At 40.8% G+C, this 19416-nt stretch overlaps 1 protein-coding gene across 1 annotated transcript in view; it reads right to left on the bottom strand.

Annotated features, from left to right (window-relative positions):
- Positions 1-2395: 2395 nt before the first annotated feature.
- The window catches only part of LOC124803881 (serine/threonine-protein kinase fused), a 211018-nt gene continuing 193997 nt past the window's right edge, over positions 2396-19416 (bottom strand). Inside the window, exon 12 of the mRNA XM_047264708.1 lies at positions 2396-2643. Within this exon, the coding sequence (XP_047120664.1) occupies positions 2590-2643 (54 nt within the window). The 3' untranslated portion in view covers positions 2396-2589. The remainder of the gene's footprint in view (positions 2644-19416) is intronic.

Genomic DNA, 19416 nt, shown 5'->3' with positions numbered 1-19416 from the left:
CAACGCAGCAAGCTCTTTATTCGCACGAAGTAATGGCTGCTATCGACAGGGGATCTCAAGTTGATTCTGTATTTCTAGATTTCCGGAAAGCTTTTGACACTGTTCCTCACAAGCGACTTCTAATCAAGCTGCGGGCCTAGGGGGTATCGTCTCAGTTGTGCGACTGGATTCATGATTTCCTGTCAGGAAGGTCGCAGTTCGTAGTAATAGACGGCAAATCATCGAGTAAAACTGAAATGATATCAGGTGTTCCCCGGGGAAGTGTCCTGGGACCTCTGCTGTTCCTGATCTATATAAATGACTTGGGTGACAATCTGAGCAGTTCTCTTAGGTTGTTCGCAGATGATGCTGTAATTTACCGTCTAGTAAGGTCATCCGAAGACCAGTATCAGTTGCAAAGCGATTTAGAAAAGATTGCTGTATGGTGTGGCAGGTGGCAGTTGATGCTAAATAACGAAAAGTGTGAGGTGATCCACATGAGTTCCAAAAGAAATCCGTTGGAATTCGATTACTCGATAAATAGTACAATTCTCAAGGCTGTCAATTCAACTAAGTATCTGGGTGTTAAAATTATGAACAACTTCAGTTGGAAAGACCACATAGATAATATTGTGGGGAAGGCGAGCCAAAGGTTACGTTTCATTGGTAGGACACTTAGAAGATGCAACAAGTCCACTAAAGAGACAGCTTACACTACACTCGTTCGTCCTCTGTTAGAATATTGCTGCGCGGTGTGGGATCCTTACCAGGTGGGATTAACGGAGGACATCGAAAGGGTGCAAAAAAGGGCAGCTCGTTTTGTATTATCACGTAATAGGGGACAGAGTGTGGCAGATATGATACGCGAGTTGGGATGGAAGTCATTAAAGCAAAGACGTTTTTCGTCGCGGCGAGATCTATTTACGAAATTTCAGTCACCAACTTTCTCTTCCGAATGCGAAAATATTTTGTTGAGCCCAACCTACATAGGTAGGAATGATCATCAAAATAAAATAAGAGAAATCAGAGCTCGATCAGAAAGGTTTAGGTGTTTGTTTTTCCCGCACGCTGTTCGGGAGTGGAATGGTAGAGAGATAGTATGACTGTGGTTCGAAGAATCCTCTGCCAAGCACTTAAATGTGAATTACAGAGTAATCATGCAGATGTGATTGTATGGGAAATTTTCTGTTTCTTTTGAACATGTCATAATGGCATTTAGTAAGCAAGTGTTTGTTTTTGGACTGCATATTGTTTGGGAAATTTTCTGTTTCTTTTGGTCATGTCATGAGAGCAAAAGTCAATGCAGCATATCTGCAAGGGAAGGGTGATGGGCTCCTGGATTCCTGTGCATGGAGATGCCTTCGGGCTGTGGCAGTTATTCCATGGAAACGTCACCCCACCTCATAGATTCACTGCAGGCAGAAGCAGTACTGTGCACTAATGACAAAGGGTAATATGTATCGTGAACTATGTTAAAGTTGTATGCTGTAGTAAAATCATGGAATGTACCTGTATGTTATGGAGGTGAAATACATGCAAGATAAAGAATCAGCAAATGAATTTATTTAGTAGTAACTAGTGTTTGAGATTCGGGCTGGTACGGACTTGGCATCATTGAGAAAGGAGTCTGCTGTCTCAGGATAGAGCAACATGAGTCAAGTCAAACAGTTAACACAGATAAATAAAGGCATTCACAAAAAACTTTCACGTAGTTCACCTCACATGATGCCTGAACAATGATAGGTGAGTTATGTTCCATCCTACAACCATGGTTCACAGGCTGTCATGTGCAAAAAGAGCAAACTGAGTTTCAAACTAGCAATGCTTTCTAAATATGTGCTGACTTGTCGACAGTAGCTCTTCTGTCTCTAGGAAGATTTAAAAATACTTAGGCTGTAGAAGTGGCTCAATAATGGGAACTCAACAGACAGTTATAAAAAAATTAACCATTTCAGTATTCTATTTATTTACAATTAAGACATAATTTAATGCTCTCTTAATAATGTCATCTCTTTTTTATATTTTTTTCCCCGAAGATAAAGGTTGTGTGTGATGGGAAATTCAGACCTTGAAATTAATCACTCAAGTGACTTCATTACACTGCACATTCTTTTCACATTTTCTTTAATACTCATTCTCATTGTTGGGTTGATTGTTCTTTTTTTGTTACAGTATTTCAACTGGACTGAAAGTCTGGCATTAGATTCGTGGTGCATTTTCTGAAATACACGAGTCATTTCTTTGAAATGACCACAGTTGTTTGAAAGGAAAAAATGAAAGATTAGGTGATGAGGTCATCAGAATCAGGGCACAAATTCAGATTATGATAATATAGGGAAGGAAAATGGCTGTGTCTGTTTCAAAGGATCCCTCATGGCATTTAAGTAATTTAGAGAAACAACAGAAAACCACAATCTGGACAGTCAGTTGAGGATTTGAAGTGCCATCATCTTGAATTGACATCCAGGGTGTTAATGGCTACATCACCTCACTCAGTTTATTTTCAAAGGACAGTGCAATATAGGTACCCTTAATGTAATCATTGGAGTAGATAGCTGATTTAACAGGACTAGATTACAGGCAGGTAAAAATGTACTCTCATATACCATCTCAGGAAGTGCAGAATGACAGCTTCTGTAGTTCATGTGTAGTAGCTTTTGCAGCCTGGAACAAAGATTGTGACAAAGTGAAATGCATTAGACATTATTACAAATATTACAAGACAGATTTAATTGCAAAACTAACTAGAGTTAAATGATTTACACATAATCAATACACTGCATTACACTGACTGTATTCCAAGGATCCCATAAAAAGAGAGATCTGGAGAATTTTCTGATCAGGGCAACAACTGAAAGCCCTCTGTATTGATGAAGGTCAGGACAGCATGGGCAACATGCCATCCCGTGGTATTTAGTTGAAAGATACAATCGTGGCGACCTCATGGGTAGGGCACAACCACTCACCTTAATATGTCAGAAACAGAACACCTCTGTCTTGTCAAACACTGACGTGCTGAGAGATGTGGCTTTAGTATGTAATACCTACTGCCCAAATTACTGATTATGTGAATGAGAGATGATTGTTTTATACACACAGTGAAACACTACACAATCGTGCCATGTGCCGGGCCTGTTATGATGATGACAAATTCAATATGGCATTTTGTGACAATACAAGATTTGTTGAAAGCCATGTTGTAACTTAATGGCCAGCAGTGTACAAAATATAAATGACAAAATATTGCCAATTAGTATTTTGTGCAACTTGTCAAATGCATTAGATAGTATAGCGCATGAGATATGGCAGGTAATTGGGTTTCATTTACATAACTATTAAGAATCTGACGCTTCACATCACTGAACTGTGCACGTTCAGAATAGAGGATAATCACTACAGATGTACCACAAGATCTATATTTTGCCAGCTCTTGTTCTGGTTATATATAAATCATGTGATGAAACCAAGATAAATACGGGGTGAGATTGGTCCATTTTTATGGACTTATTTGTCTTTTAATTCTGTATAGGTTAGTTAAATTTAAATAAAAAGTAACATCCAGTACTATGTTTTCAAAGAATGTAGAAATGACCATCACTATTATAAGCAAAATATGTTTCATAATTTTTTATATATACAGCCTGAAATTTGTGGAACAATTTAGCTTGAACTTAGCACGATTTTGATCCATAACGTGAATACTGTATTTATAGGTGACGGTCCTGCTGTGGAATAATGTTATAAAAGCCCCAGGTGTAGTTGGATGTAAATTAGATTACACTATATTAGTTACATGTCATGCAAAGAGAGGGCTTAGGGTTGTGAAAAGAAGTCAAAGCCATACATTTAAGTACAATGTAACAGAATGACTTAACATTATGGTATTACAGTGCTAATACTGATGCAAAATAATATTAAACATTACTTTTAAGAGTTTCTATTAAAATCCTCTTCTTCGAGGTGGAAGGAGTTGCCCAACAGAAAATTCTTTAATTCTCTACCACAGTATCTACAACACATTTATGTGCAATGGCCTGCTGTTGAATACATGTTTATGACAACAGAGTTTGCCTGAGAAGCACACACACAAATACATAAAAATATGCAAAAACACATGAAACCATGTGAAATCACATAAAAATATGCACAAATATGTACAGCCGGTGAGGGAGACCAATGCTGTCTGGTGGAATATGCAGAGACTAGACTGCCAATATGCACAGTGTTAGGAGGTTGTGGGGCAGGGAGGTGGGGGAAAAAAGGAACAAAAAAGGAGAGGAGCAGGGAAAGGTGGGTGGATGCATTGGCCCATGCCATATGAACTTTTGATCCTTGACCTAACCCAACCCCCTTCCTCTATCTTCACTTATGACAAAACACACACACACACACACACACACACACACACACACACACACACACACACACTCACTCACTCATTCTCTCTCTCTCTCTCTCTCTCTCTCTCTCTCTCTCTCTCTCTCTCTCCCCCTCTTCCATACCTCATTGTTCCTTTTCACCCATGTTTATGTATGTTTCAAACATATTTGTGGATACTTTTACATGGTTTCACGTGTTTTTACAAATTTTTATGCGTATTTTTATATATCTGTGCATGTTTCTACATGTGTTTGGGTTACCAATTTTTTACGCATCTTTATGCCTCTTTTCGCTTATCCAGCTATTCTCACAACCATCAACACCTATTTCGCCCACTTCTGCATCATTCCAGCTTTATTTACACCATTCCTGCCACAATGGATCCTTGCTCCATCTTTCTGTACCAGTCCAGAAAAGTCTCTCTTTCCCCAGCTAAAACACGGTCCCACATCCTGTGGTTCAAATGCTGCCTCAACCATGGAATCCTTCCAAACCACCTAACTGTAAAGATTCATTTCTCTGAATCCCATCCATACTTTCAGATTTCACTAGTCCCTGGCCCTCACAAAACTGGTACCACAAAAACACATCTCCATCGCACAGGCATCCCAGAACCACCTTTGCTCCCTCAGCAAGATATTACTACTCTGCAATCCCTACTCCATATATCACATCTCTGAAACTGAATCTCTTGCTTTCCAGCACCTGGAGGAGCATTCCAGACACCACCTCCACAAGTTATCCAACCTACTAACACCCTACTGCCACCTTGGGCACCACTATCCAACCCCTACTTTATCCACAATGCTCCTCCTTGTCCACTCCTCACAGCAGCTAAACCCTGCCTAGCTGACCTATTCAGCTTGCCACATCCCCCAAAACTCCCTACCAACTCTCCACTAAATTGAGAGCCAAAACAATCCTGTAACCTGTAACACTGTTGTTAACCTTTACACCAAAACTCTCAGCTCCACAGAAGTTTCAGTCCTATCCAAAGGCCTCAGCTTTAGCCCTACACCAAAATTTAACCACAGTGGACTTGCCAAAGACCTACTCTCCTTCTCCCAATCCCTTCAATGGAAGCACTTCTTTGCCCCGCAAATCCCTCCTACCAAAACCACCCTAATTCCAACATTGAACCCTTCCTCTTCCAGTTTATACCATCATCCAACCATGATCCTCATCCCCTGCCACTTAACCACCCGTTGGTCACCTCCCAGGAAGTCCTTACCTCCAACATAGCTTCAGCGCCCTTTCCTAAGTCCCTTCCTCAGAACATCTTTTCAGTAGAAGAAAGAACAGTCATACACAACCTCAAAACAAACCCTGACCTAATCATCCAACCTGCAGGCAAAGATTCCACCACTGTTGTTATGAAGCACAGTGACTACCTGGCAGAAGGCCTCTGCCAATTATCTGATTCCTCCACTTATAAACTCTGCTAGAGTGATCCCATCCCATAAGTCCAACACAAACTCCAGTCCCTGTTAGAGCCAAAGGCGCTTCCAGAACATCTCTCCTGAATCCATTTCCCTCCTCACCCCTATGATACCTTCTAAATGCTACCAAAAATCCATAAATCTAACAATCCTGGATGCCCATTGTACCTGGTTATTGTGCTCCCACTGAAAGAATTTCAGCATTTCAGCCCTCATTGACCAACACCTCCAACCAATTGCCCCTGATCCAGCCTCCCATGTCAAAGACACCAACCAATTCCTATGCCAACACTCCACCACCCCAACCCTTTACCGACTGGATCCCTACTCATCATGGTTATCACCACCTCCCTGTACATCAACATCCCTCATGCCCAGGGTCTTACCGGTATTGAACACTACCTTTCTCAATGTTCTTCAGACTCCAAACCCAATACTTCATTTCTCATACACCTTACTAACTTTATCCTAACCCACGCTGGCCGCGGTGGTCTCGCGGTTCTAGGCGCGCAGTCCGGAACCGTGCGACTGCTACGGTCGCAGGTTCGAATCCTGCCTCGGGCATGGATGTGTGTGATGTCGTTAGGTTAGTTAGGTTTAAGTAGTTCTAAGTTCTAGGGGACTAATGACCACAGCAGTTGAGTCCCATAGTGCTCAGAGCCATTTCCTAACCCACAAAATCATCTCATTTGAAGGGAAGGTATATAAACTAATATGCAGCACACCCTTGCTCACGCATGTGGCACCCTTCTATGCCAACCTTTTTATGGGCCACATAGAGGAAACCTTCCTAGCCCTCCCTAGACTCCCCAAACACCAAATCCCTAGTCTGATTCAGGTTCATTAACGATATCTTCATAATCTGGGCTCAGGAACAAGATCAACACCTTCTTTTCCCTCTGTTTCATATGGTCCTGCTCAACCCAGAATGCCACCTTCTTAGATGCTGACCACCTCGCCTGTGATGGCTCCAACACCACCTCTGCCCACATTAATCCCATCAACCATCGACAGTACCTGCATTTTGACAGTTATCATCTCTTTCACATCAATAAATCCCTTCCATACAGCTTGGATACCCAGGGATGGTGTATCTGCAGTGACAAAAACCCCCTTGCTCAGTATGCTGAGGGTCTCACCAAGGCCTTAGCAGGCAGGCACTATCCCTTAGACCTAGTCCACAAACAGATTTCCCGTGTCACTTCCCCTCACAACCTCAATCCTCCCACCATCCCCAATTTAGCTTCCGCAAGGGAAGAAATATCACCACTGCTGTTCTTTCAATTGTGAATGAAGTAATAACAGCCTTCGAGAATAAAAATAAAGCCTCACTTCTTTTGTGTGATTTAAGTAAGGCATTTGACTGCATTTCTCATTATATCTAACTTGCTAAACTCAAATTCTATGGTGTACAAGACTGTGCTTTGGCAGTAATTGAATCATACTTAAACAATAGGAAGCAGTTTGCCTTTGTCAGAAACAAAGACTCACAATTGCTAGAAGTTAAGACAGGAGTACCACAAGGTTCTGTCCTTGGGCCCTTCTTTTTTATAATTGCAGTCAATGATTTACCCCATTGTATCCCCAATACTGTTATTTGTTATGCTGATGACACAACTTTGCTTGCTCAGCATGAGAACATATCAGTTCTGCAAGATATAATGCAAGATGGCCTGGAAGCAGCACTAAATTGGTTCTCATCAAATACATTGCTTTGCAATCCTGATAAAAACCAACAGATTATACTAGGATTGTCAAAAGAAGTAGAGGTGAAAGCAGTTAAAATTCTAGAAATTCATGTAGACTCTAAGTTAACGTGGGAGACACACATCAACCATACCTGCACGAAATTGTCTCGAGTTACGAATTTAATGTGGAAGCTGAGAAGCCTGGTGACAAAAGAATATTTAAGAGTTATTTATTTTGGACTCTTTCAGTCACATATAGAGTATGGACTGCCTGATATGGGGACACTCTCTTCACATCACTGAAGTTCTAAAAATTCAGAAGAAAGTGATACGGGCAATGAGCAATTCTGGTAGATCAGAGCACTGATGGCCACTGTTCATTCAGCTGAAAATATTAACAGTTATTAATCTTTATATATATGCCTCAGCACTGTAGGCAAAAAAACAATGTAGCAGATTTTCAAACGAGGGAAAACATACACCACCATAATACCAGAGGCAAAACAAAATTAGACATACCTACGCACAGGCTGATAAGAACAGGAAATTCCCATCTAATCAATAGTCTAAAAATATTTAATAAATTTTCTTCTCAGTCGGCTCACATAAGTAGCTTCAGGAGCAAGCTACTTAATTGGTTACTAATCAGTCCTTTTTACAATATAACAGAATTTATGAATATAAAATCAATTGATATTAATTTTTAAGGATTTCATTATGTGATGTCGCTGAATGTATTTATCTTATGTTATGGTGTATGTTATCATTTATGGGCATTATTTGCAATGCTCATTTAGCTTTAAGGTACTATTCAAAGAAAATGTTATATGATATCCATGTAAATTGCCTGTTCCACCTCAGGTGGTCAATGGTGAATAAAGAATCTGAATCTGAAGAACCAGCCACAAAGGGGTGTCCCTCTATCACCCAGTACCATCCCGGACTGGAACAACTGAACTGCATGCTTTGCCTGGGTTTTGATTACCTACCATCACACACAAAAAGAAGTGATATCCTACCTGAGATACTTCCTACCCCTCCTAAAGTGGTGTTCTGTCGCCCACCCAACCTCCACAACAATCTAGTCCATACCCATGCCACTCCTAATCCCAACCCCTTGCCCCTAGAATCACATCCCTGTCGAAGACCCAGGTGCAAAATCTGCCCAATCCACCTACCAAACACTTCCTATTCCAGTCCTGTCACAGGTTTATCCCGCTCCATCAAGGGCTGGGCCACCCGTGAAAGCAGCTACGTTATTTACCAGCTCTGTTGCAATCACAGTAAAGCTTTTTATATTGGTATGACTACTAACCACTTGTCCACCAGTCCACCAGTATGAGTGGCCACCACCATGTTGATCCTTCCCTCCACCACCAGATTTTCTGAATTGTGCAGATGGGAGTTATCCTTACAACACATTCTCCGCTCCTGTAATTATCCCAGCCTCAACCTATGGTAACATACACATCCTCCACACAACAGTTTCCACCCTCTCTGTCCTATCATCTCCTCCCCATTCTCATCTTCCACCCCTCTGCCATTGCATCTGCCACCTTTCCCCTCTCCTCTCCTTTTTTACTCCTTTTTTCTCCACCTCCCTGCCCAACAACCTCCTGATGCTGCGTCTGTAGGCAGTCTAGTCCCTGCACACCCCACTAGACAGCATTCGTCTCTTTCCCCACCCATACACTACCATGCCTTCCCCTTCCTCGCTCCCTCCAGATTGCTGCTTGCATCCCACATTATAGTTGCATTCAAGCCTGAAATGCTGAAGTTGGCGACCGTGTGTATGTGAAGTGTGCTGGCTTGTATGTGTGAAAGGTGTGGGTCTCTCTTTTGCTGATGAATTCTGTGGCTTTATGTAAGGGTGTTTTAATGGAGCCTGACTGCAACTTGATGTGTCATCTTTAGGGTAAGTAGGGATCCGTCTTTTCTTACGTTGTTGATATTCCTATATTGAGTTTACATTGATTACACAAAGAATGTGCTCGTATGTGCACTATGAGTACCTGTGGAAAAAACTGGCATCTTTGACCAATGATGGCAATGGCCTTGCCGCAGTGGATACACCGGTTCCCGTGAGATCACCGAAGTTAAGCGCTGTCGGGCGTGGCCGGCACTTGGATGGGTGACCATCCAGCCGTCATGCACCGTTGCCGTTTTTCGGGGTGCACTCAGCCTCGTGATGCCAATTGAGAAGCTACTCGACCGAATAGTAGCGGCTCCGGTCAAAGAAAACCATCATTACGACTGGGAGAGTGGTGTGCTGACCACACACCCCTCCTATCTGCATCCTCAACTGAGAATGACACTGCAGTCGGATGGTCCCGATGGGCCACTTGTGGCCTGAAGACGGAGTGCTTTGACCAATGATAATTTATGGGGCTATAGTATGGTAGAATACAGTAGAAAAGAAGACGGCTACTATGGAGCCCGAAAAGGTGCAGAGATTGGCCTGGCTAGCCACAAGAGGCAAAATTAATGCTTGGATGAAGATAATGCTGGACATTCTATCATTACTTCTTTGGCTTACAATGGAGGAACCAGCATAGAAATAAAGGTTGAAAACTGGAAAAAACTGGAAATCTGTAGGATATCAAGAATACCACACAAACATAATGAATGTGGTAAATATAGGAATGGTTGGGGAAATGGTGGCTGACTACATGACAACGTACAGCAGCTTCAATAAATCTTTCAGTGCACAACAGGAAGTAGAGAGCAGTGGAAGAAAGAACCGCACTATCATTCAGATGACATAGTCTGGTTTACTGACGGGTTGAAAGATGATGGAGATGGGGCAGGGGTATACAGGTACAGCCTAGACTAGGGAGTGCAATTTCTCTAGGGAAGTTAGCTAAGATATTCCAGGTATTGATATTTGCTATCAGAGTATGCACGGAGGAGAATTTAAGTCATACTGTCTGCAAGTATTCAGACAGCCAAGTAACTCTGAAATCTCTATCAGCTCCTGAAATGAGATCAAAGATTGTTCCAGAATGCCATGAAACTCTTGTGAAGCTTTGGAAAAATAACAGGATAAACCTGCTTTGCACCCTTAATCATTCAAGTATTAATAGTAACAAACAAGCTGAAAGGCTAGTCACGGCATAGGCAATAACCATTTGTTGGAATGGAACTTGTCGTATCACTAATAAAAAGGATAAATGTGTCAGGGGGCGAAAAACAAAACTATGACAAGTTAATGATGACAAAACCATGTTTTAAGAAAGTTCTGCAATCCTAGACTTGAACAAGAGGCAGATTAACGTCATGGCAGGTCTGATGACTGGTCATGCGAACTTCAGGAAACACCTGCACACAATGAGTCTGTAGAAAGAAGCTGCCAAGTGCTGACTATGTGATATGGAGGATGAAATCACACCGCATTTAAGCTTCCAATGGGAAGCAGTGTAGGTCGAAAGACACAAAACATCTGGGTCAGTAATTTCTAAATAAACTGTGGCCAACAGTGAACTAGCAAAGGGACTCTTTAAGGATACTAACTGGCATTTGGCCTACTTGAATGACTGGAATAGATATACACAATCAAATTAGGTTTGGTGCAGGCAACAGGGGGCTGAAACCACTGTTATTTATTTCTACATGTTTAAATAAAAAAATCATGCCCTTTGAACCATCACAGCACAATTCCGTCTTTGTGAGATGGGCTATTATTCTGCTGAAATACACCATCACTGTCTGAGATACTAAGCATGAAGGGATGCAGGTTGTCTTCAATTATGTTGACATAGTTCACAGCTGTCATGGTGTCTTGACTACTATTACAGTCCCATAGAAACTCAATGAATGTCACCTACAGCACACTATTGTCTTGATTAGCCTGCATGCCGGCCGGTGTGGCCGTGTGGTTCTAGGCGTTTCAGTCTGGAACCGCATGACCGCTACGGTCGCAGGTTCGAATCCTGCCTCGGGCATGGATGTATGTGGTGTCCTTAGGTTAGTTAGGTTTAATTAGTTCTAAGTTCTAGGCGACTGATGACCTCAGAAGTTAAGTCGCATAGTGCTCAGAGCCATTTGAACCACTTGAACTAGCCTGCATCTGTGGGGTGCTGCACATTTCAAGCAATCATTCACTCGGATGGCAGCATATCCAGACATAACTGTCAACCTGCTGTAATGAAGAACATGATTCACCTGACTAGGCTACACTCTTCTACTGATCTATGGCCCACTCTCAATGGCCCTGAGCCCAATGCAACCACAACTATGTTATTCGGTTAACATGGCAACAAACAGGGGTTATCTGCTGGGGAGCCCCAAGTTCAAGACCGTGTGCTGAAAGGTGTGCTCTAAAATAGTTGTATCTGCTCCAGCATTGTATTCTGTCATCAGATCTGCCACAGATTACCACCTATCCCACTTTACAGTGCAGATAAGCCTCTGACCACTATGTCCTCTAATGGGGTAGGGATGTCCCTTACCTTGTTGCCTACTCGTAGTGCCACCATTCTTCAACCACTTTCCACAGATGTTCACAACAGTACATGAACAACTGACCAGCTTCATTGTTTATGAGATGCCCTACTGCCAAGTACCGGGTGTGATGAAATAGGCTGTGTATTGGATTCTACAATACTGTTTTGCATGCTCAAATGCCAGCAAATAAAATCTGCAGATGAAAAAATCCATATCAGATTACTAGCCTTGATATTTATGTTCATGGAATTTTATAATGTTCTCCTTATATTCTTGCATTGTCACAAAAGTAAGAAAGGTTTCTGAGATTTAGTAATTGAAACCATGATTGCGAGCACCTAAACTTCTAAAGAAAATATATTGAGGAGAGTTCGGTTTGGCTAATACCTGATCTACTCTGACAATGACCACATTGTGAGTAAAAAACCAAAAAAGTCAACCAAAGTCCTAAGGAATGTGAATCCATATCTAATTTGATGAAATACTTAGCTTCAGAATTTATATCTCAATGAAAGCTTACAGGATAGTGATTATGTAAACTGCATCTCAAATCAAATTTTAGGACCATGCCTGATCCACACAAATACTGGTACTAAAGTGCGTGTCATTTATGTTGGCGGCCGAGTTTAGGTTCGTTCTGCGCATCTGACGTCACAAAACACAGTCAGCCAATGAACAGAGAACGACGTTGCCAGATCTCGACTGCAGTGCATAGCATGGACGAGTGTCTTCAGTTTTAGAAACGTTCAGTCATAAATAAAGTAATAGAACAAAAGTAAAGTCTTGATAGCAGACTTTCTTTTATAGAAATTTTGGAAAAAGTGTTCTTTATACCAATTGCTTCATATTCTATTAATTAATTAAACCAAACAAGCAGTAAGACTCCTAATTCAGGCGATAGCAAGGAAAGGTGTTTGTATCAATCTCACGAACCGCTTTTTCGCACTAAAGAAGAGCGGTAATTGTTTATTTCCTATTGTACTTCGACGAAGAGCGAGTAATTCATAGTCATACCGAAAGTGTTTGTCAGTATTTTGTGTGACATGTTAGAGCCCTCACTGCATTCTTTTGGCAGACGATCTGTGTTAGCGTAATGGTTAAGGTGTTGGGCTTCTACGCGAAAGGTTATGAGTTCAAACCTCGTGCGGTGCTTAATATTTTAATTATTTAAAAACAATATCGAAGTGCCTTACTTCATGAATTATATTAGTTTGAATGCAATTTTTTGATATTTCTAGTGCTTTCTCTCTTCATTAACCCTTTCGCTGCTGCAGACACGTGCTCCCCGCATTCCGCGCTGTGCGCGATTTTGTCATCACTGCACTGCTCGCCTGTGCAGACACATGGTGTTCCCACTGCTTTGACACACTTATCATTCAATTTCACAAAAACTATTTGGCCCAAAAATTTGATTTTTACACGTCTTCTTGACTGATACCTTCCCCCCATAAATGACTTAATTTTGTTTCGATGTTCAACACAGTTATTATGCAGCATTAAATGTAGTAAACCATTGCACGAAATTTTGAAGAGTTTGCAGAGGTAGAAGTCCATAGCGTATACTTTCCGTATGGTTGATTTTAGATGCCACAATGTTGAGAATGAAATGTGGACAAGATACCTAAATTTCATATAAAATTTACTGTATAACAATATCTCATTTAATTTAAGTACCACATAGGTGTCGTGTGTAATATTGAGAAATATTCCGTCTTTCGCAACTGTAATAAAAGTTTTATTTACATCGGACGCATTTGGCTTTATTTTAAAGCACTTCAATCAATGAAAGGTATGGCACATACACAATGGTACTCATGTTCTCTTTCTTGTTTTTGTTCCACAGCCGCAGTTTTACCAATGGTACTGAAATATATTCCTCTTCTGCAACTGTAATAAGCGACTTATTTAGACCAGACGCGTTTCTCTCTTTTGAAGCATCTTCAGTGGACAGTATTTTGTCTCCTCCATTGCCAAGTCACCTTTCGTAGTTTTGTGCTGCGGTAACACAATATTCAACGTTTGTGTTGGCTGATCAGTGTTTTAGCAAATAAATGATGTTTGTGTGTGCCACACACAAAAATTATATTTGACATAGCTGAGAGCACTTCACTGATAGACGGTATATTCAAGTCCTAATGTTTTTGTAAGTCCACAGTTTTGTTTAATGTATTTTGTCTACTTCCTTTTGATTCATTGAAGTGCTTTAAAATAAAGCCAAACGTGCTCAGTGTAAATAAAACTTTTGTTACAGTCGCGAAAGACGGAATATTTCTCAATATTACATACAACACCTATGTGGACTTCTACCTCTGCAAACTCTTCAAAATTTCGTGCAATGGTTTACTACATTTAATGCTGCATAATAACTGCGTTGAACATCGGAACAAAATTAAGCCATTTATGGGGGGAAGGTATCAGTCAAGAAGACATGTAAAAATCTAATTTTTGGGCCAAATAGTTTTTGTGAAATCGAATGATAAGTGTGTCAAAGCAGTGGGAACATCATGTGTCTGCACAGGCGAGCAGTGCAGTGTAAAATCGCGCACAGCGCGGAATGCAGGGAGCACGTCTTTGTAACAGCGAAAGGGTTAATGCGGCTGTGGTGGCTTTACTTCATGAACTGCGCGCTCCCCCCTAAACGTAAGCTTGCGAACTAGCTATACTATGGCGCTGCTTCTATTGGCGCGTGCGTCGTGTGCAACTGGCAACGCAGCAGTCTCCCGCGTCTGGGCATGCGCGAGACGCCAAGATAAAAGAATTGAACTATAGTCATGATTGGAATTTTGTAACACTAGAACAATATTTAAAACTCAAATCAAAGTCATATTCAGAAAAAAAGACAACATTAAATTATAATATTTTCTTTAAAGGCATCAACAACAACTACCATGATCAAATCACTTGGGCTATTGGAAATAGAAATGCTAAACTTTATTTATAGAGGATATGATCATGAAACAGAAGAGAGGTAATAGGTTGAAGTTGCCAATATCTGTTTGATATATGAATAATCATGAGTGTCCTTCATAAATAAGTCTATACATAAAAATTGTGTTGTCTTTGGAATGGTGCAAGTTTGGCATAGAAAAATTAAGTTGGGAGTTTTTTGGCAGGTGTGTTATACGAGAGATATATACATAATTTTGATGTATGTTAAAATATTACTCATTGTTAATGCCCATGTTTACACTTTAACGTGTATGGTACATACGTGGGGCCAGAGCCAATAGTAAACCATGAAGATTACTGAAACTTAGGGTCTTTCTTTAACTTGCTTTGATTAATTTCACAAAATCCATTATGTAAATTTTCTGCAGAGCTGATATTTCCAACCTGGAGGTACTACATATGCGTTTTCAGCTTATATGAGATCATGAAGAACAAAGCTTAGTATATTGTGCCCCTTAGTTTTCTCATGCATAAAGAAACCTATAGTGCTGAACTCACATCAGATGTGATGGGACAAGCAAATTCTACTGAGATTTCGAGAAGAGGTCACATAGGTCATAACAATTTGTCACTTATTAGAGCTGCTTCTCTCAGCAGATTTCTCCGTTTGTGGTTCATGCCCTCACTGGAATGATTCCTCATGTGTCTCTGCTCTGCTTGTATACACAGTGTATACGACCCGGGACAACCGGGAGATCCGAGAAAAACCTGGGAATTTTTTCATCTGGGAGGAAACCGGGAAAAACCCAGGAATTGTTTAGAGTTCCGGGAAAGTTTCATTGGTTTGGTTTTCAGTTAAATTTTTGTGATTTTTGACTGGTAAGAACCAATACTCTAAGGATATTACTGTATCCCGCTACTGCAGAATAATACTGCAGCAACAAAACATGAACAAGAGAAAAAAAAAAACGAAAATAAAACTTTAGTTGCAAAGGAAATGCTCCTTACACAACAACAAAACACACTGCTCATACAAGCGTCTGCCAACAGCACAGTGTGTCAAAGGCTTAGGAAGACTACGCAATGATTCATAACAACAAATTGCCTCCGATGGGCAGGATGTGACAACAATTAGACTCGTTTGAGCAGTTGCTGGCGGGCTCTTGCGCATGCTCAGTTTAGTCGCGTATGCGTAGTACCTTCTCCCCCTTTTGGTTACCAAAGTGTGGCTGAGCGCCACTACCTAATATCGCCCCGGTACGGGAATATAGTAAATCTGGGGCTGATGCACAGAGCAGTCAGAATTGTGGTGGGGAGGGGGGGTCGTCTCCACATGACCCATCTTTCGTTCAGTGATTTTGTTGTTTTGTCTTCGTTTATTGCTCTTACGTTAAATGATGATGAAACGGATTTTTGTCGCCAGGAGCTATCAAGTGAATTAAAATACGTTCGCTTAGTAACGGAAGGCAAAAATATGTTATTACTTTCAGATTTTATTTCCACTTTTCTGACAGTCAAGCATTAATTGCCTTGCAGAATAATGAAGTTATTTTTGTCGGTTTGCTAAAGGGATTTGACTTTTATCTTTTCTGCTGAGGCAGTCAATTTATTTGAAACGAAGAGTTTAATTTCACACTCTTGGTTGGTTTCAACTGTTCACTGCATTTCAAGTGCATGTGTGACATTATACCATAGTAAAGAACCAAACATGAGATAATACAGCACTGGTACTCCAAGAAAATTTACATCCGAATATGGACATACGAATGTTCACTTTAAGCCGAATTATTCATTTTATTGTGGTTCACGAAATTCCGATGCTCTTGAAGTATCCTCCGATGTCTTGTTTCTTTTATGATATAATATAAGATCTTTTAATGTTTTACACGCACAAACATATGGGCTTCCTGCGCCATCGTAGCTGCGCAAGCGCGGTAATGCCTGTTACCTGGTGCTCTCTTGCAACTGCTGAAACGAACCAATAAGTAACAGGTTGTGGGAAAATATTGAGGATGGTGGTTTGAAAAGCTTTACATTCAACGTAAATTTCCTTTTGCGCAAGATGAACTGTGTGCGAGAATGTACAATGACTTTCTTAAATCATAAAGCGTTTGACTCTCATTTAAAAATCAGCTCTTTGAGGACAACCATTTAGAAGAATTTCGAGCCCAGATCAGACATTTATGTCGTTATTAAGAATTTTATTGGCACATTTGTGTGATGTATCTTAATTTAAACCATGCACTTTTCTTATTTGCGTGTTCGCGCTACTTAAGAGTGATCTTGCTATTGACTGACTACATCACGTGTCCTATGCTGTCATCAGTGGGTGAGGTCAAGTGACATAAGCTATGACTGGCTTACAACAGCGCATCGCAATCTCGATTTCAATGCTTTGGAAAGTGACATGCGGTGTTTGGTGGAATTCAATTTATACCTTTGTAATACGAAAATAATACTCCTTCCCGGGAGTATTGTTTTCTGAAGTGCCTGGAAATTCTACACCGGCATATAAAACCATAAACATTCAAAGCATTGATGAGTTTTACAGTGCTGAGGAAGAGTGTACTGTCACTTAACATGGAAAAAGTGTATTTTCACCCGGGAGAACGTGTAATTTTTACCGGGAAATCCGGGAATTTTTTTTCTTTGTCCACGTATACACCCTGGTATATTTTTGTTACTGCATCAGTTGCTGGTATTTCACCATGTGGCATTCAGTCTCATGTCAGGCAATGGTCATAATGTTTCAATTCATCTGTGTTTAAATGCAACTGTGCAGAGCTAACCTAATTTAACCTGAGAACATCTCGCTTTCTCTATATAGCACTATCTTACATTTGCTGTGGTCCACTGTGATTTCGTCAGAATGCTGGAAAAAATTTTGGCACTATGGCTGGCCACAGGGTGTAAATGTGGACGAGGAAAAAAAATTCCATATTTTTACCAGATTTCCCGGTTAAAAATACACTTTCTCCCGGATGAAAATACACTTTTTCCGTGGTAAGTAACAGTATACTTTTAAAACTTATCAATCCTTTAAATGGTTGTGATTTTACACACCAGCGTAGAATTTCCCAGCACTTTAGAAAACTAAACTCAGAGGAAAAAACTCATTTTGGAAAGATGTCTGATGTGCAGCAACATGTACACTGTATATTTTCGTATTGCACAAAAGTATAAATTCGAATTCCACCAAACACCGCATGTTAGTTTCCAAAGGAACGAAATCGAGACTGCGATGCGCTTTTGTAAGCCAGTCGTAGCTCATGTCAAGAGATCTTGCCAGCCAATGACAGAGGATATTCAGAGCATACAATACGTTATGTGGTCAGCCAATAGCAACCTCACTGTTAAGTAGCACAAACACACAAATAGGAAAAGGTAATGGTTTAAATTAATATACATAGTGTTGCTACAAGAAAAGAAAAGCTTACAATTATAATATTGGTCTCTAAGATTAATAAGCTGCAAGAGAAGCTAAGCTATCACTCATAATGTTGATCTTTTTTGCGCGTGTTACACTTTAAGATACATCACACAAATGAGCCAGTAAAATTTTTAACAACGACATAAATGTGTGATCTTCTGGGCTCGAAAATATTCTAAACGGTCGTCCTCAAAGATTTGATTTTTGAACGAGAGTCAAACGCTCTGCAATTTAAGAAATTCATTGGACATTCGCGCACAGAGTTCATCTTGCATAAAAGGAAATTTTCTTTGAACATAACACTTTTCAAACAACCATTCAGAATATTTTCCCGCGACCTGTTAGAAATGATTCATTTCAGCAGTTTCCAGAGAGCGCCAGATCACATGGGACACCGCACTTGCGCAGCTACGATGAGGCAGGAAGCCCGTACGTTCTTATGTGCAAAACATTAAAAGAAGACATTAGAGGATACTCCAGGACCATGGGAATTTTGTAAGCCATACTAAAATGCATAATTCGGCTTAAAGTGCACATTCGTATGTCCAGATTCAGATGTACATTTTTTGGAGCACCAGTACTGTATTATTTCATGTTTGGTTCCTTACTATGGCATAATGCCATAGGTGCTAGAAGATGAAAACGTGAACTTGAAATGCAGCGAACAGTTCAAACTAGCCAATAGTGTGTAATTAAACACGTTATAACCTTTAATCACAAATAATTGCGTGGATATTCAAACACACTCACTTAGAAACAATAGCTCGTTACATGATAACAACTCAGTATCTCTTATTCGACTGCCGTGCCGTGACATGCAGCCGGCACAGTTCGTAGCTAGGTGGCGCTCCCGCGCTCAGCCCAGTTGCGGAGCGCCTCTATCGCCATTTGCGCGTACTGTCATGGTGGCACTGTTAAATGTCGTGGCACTGTCACAACACATTTCCCCCCCTTGAAGGAAAAAAAAAAAACCACTCACTTCCTTGGAGACATGGACAGTGCGGAGACATCCATGGCCTCTTGTGAGGCCCCGAGAAGATCCCGTGGAGAGACACGAGAGTATGGTCGAAAATGTCCATGACAGAAGCTCGTGAGTGGAACGTGCCTCCTGGACGAGATGATGGGTGAAAACTCCGGAGCAGCATTCATAGGTGTCGTGGACCTGGGG

Source organism: Schistocerca piceifrons, chromosome 1 (genome assembly GCF_021461385.2).
Source record: "Schistocerca piceifrons isolate TAMUIC-IGC-003096 chromosome 1, iqSchPice1.1, whole genome shotgun sequence".
NCBI classification, from domain to species: domain Eukaryota; kingdom Metazoa; phylum Arthropoda; class Insecta; order Orthoptera; family Acrididae; genus Schistocerca; species Schistocerca piceifrons.
Note: the sequence above shows the minus strand (reverse complement) of the source record. Positions and strands in the feature narration are given on the sequence as shown.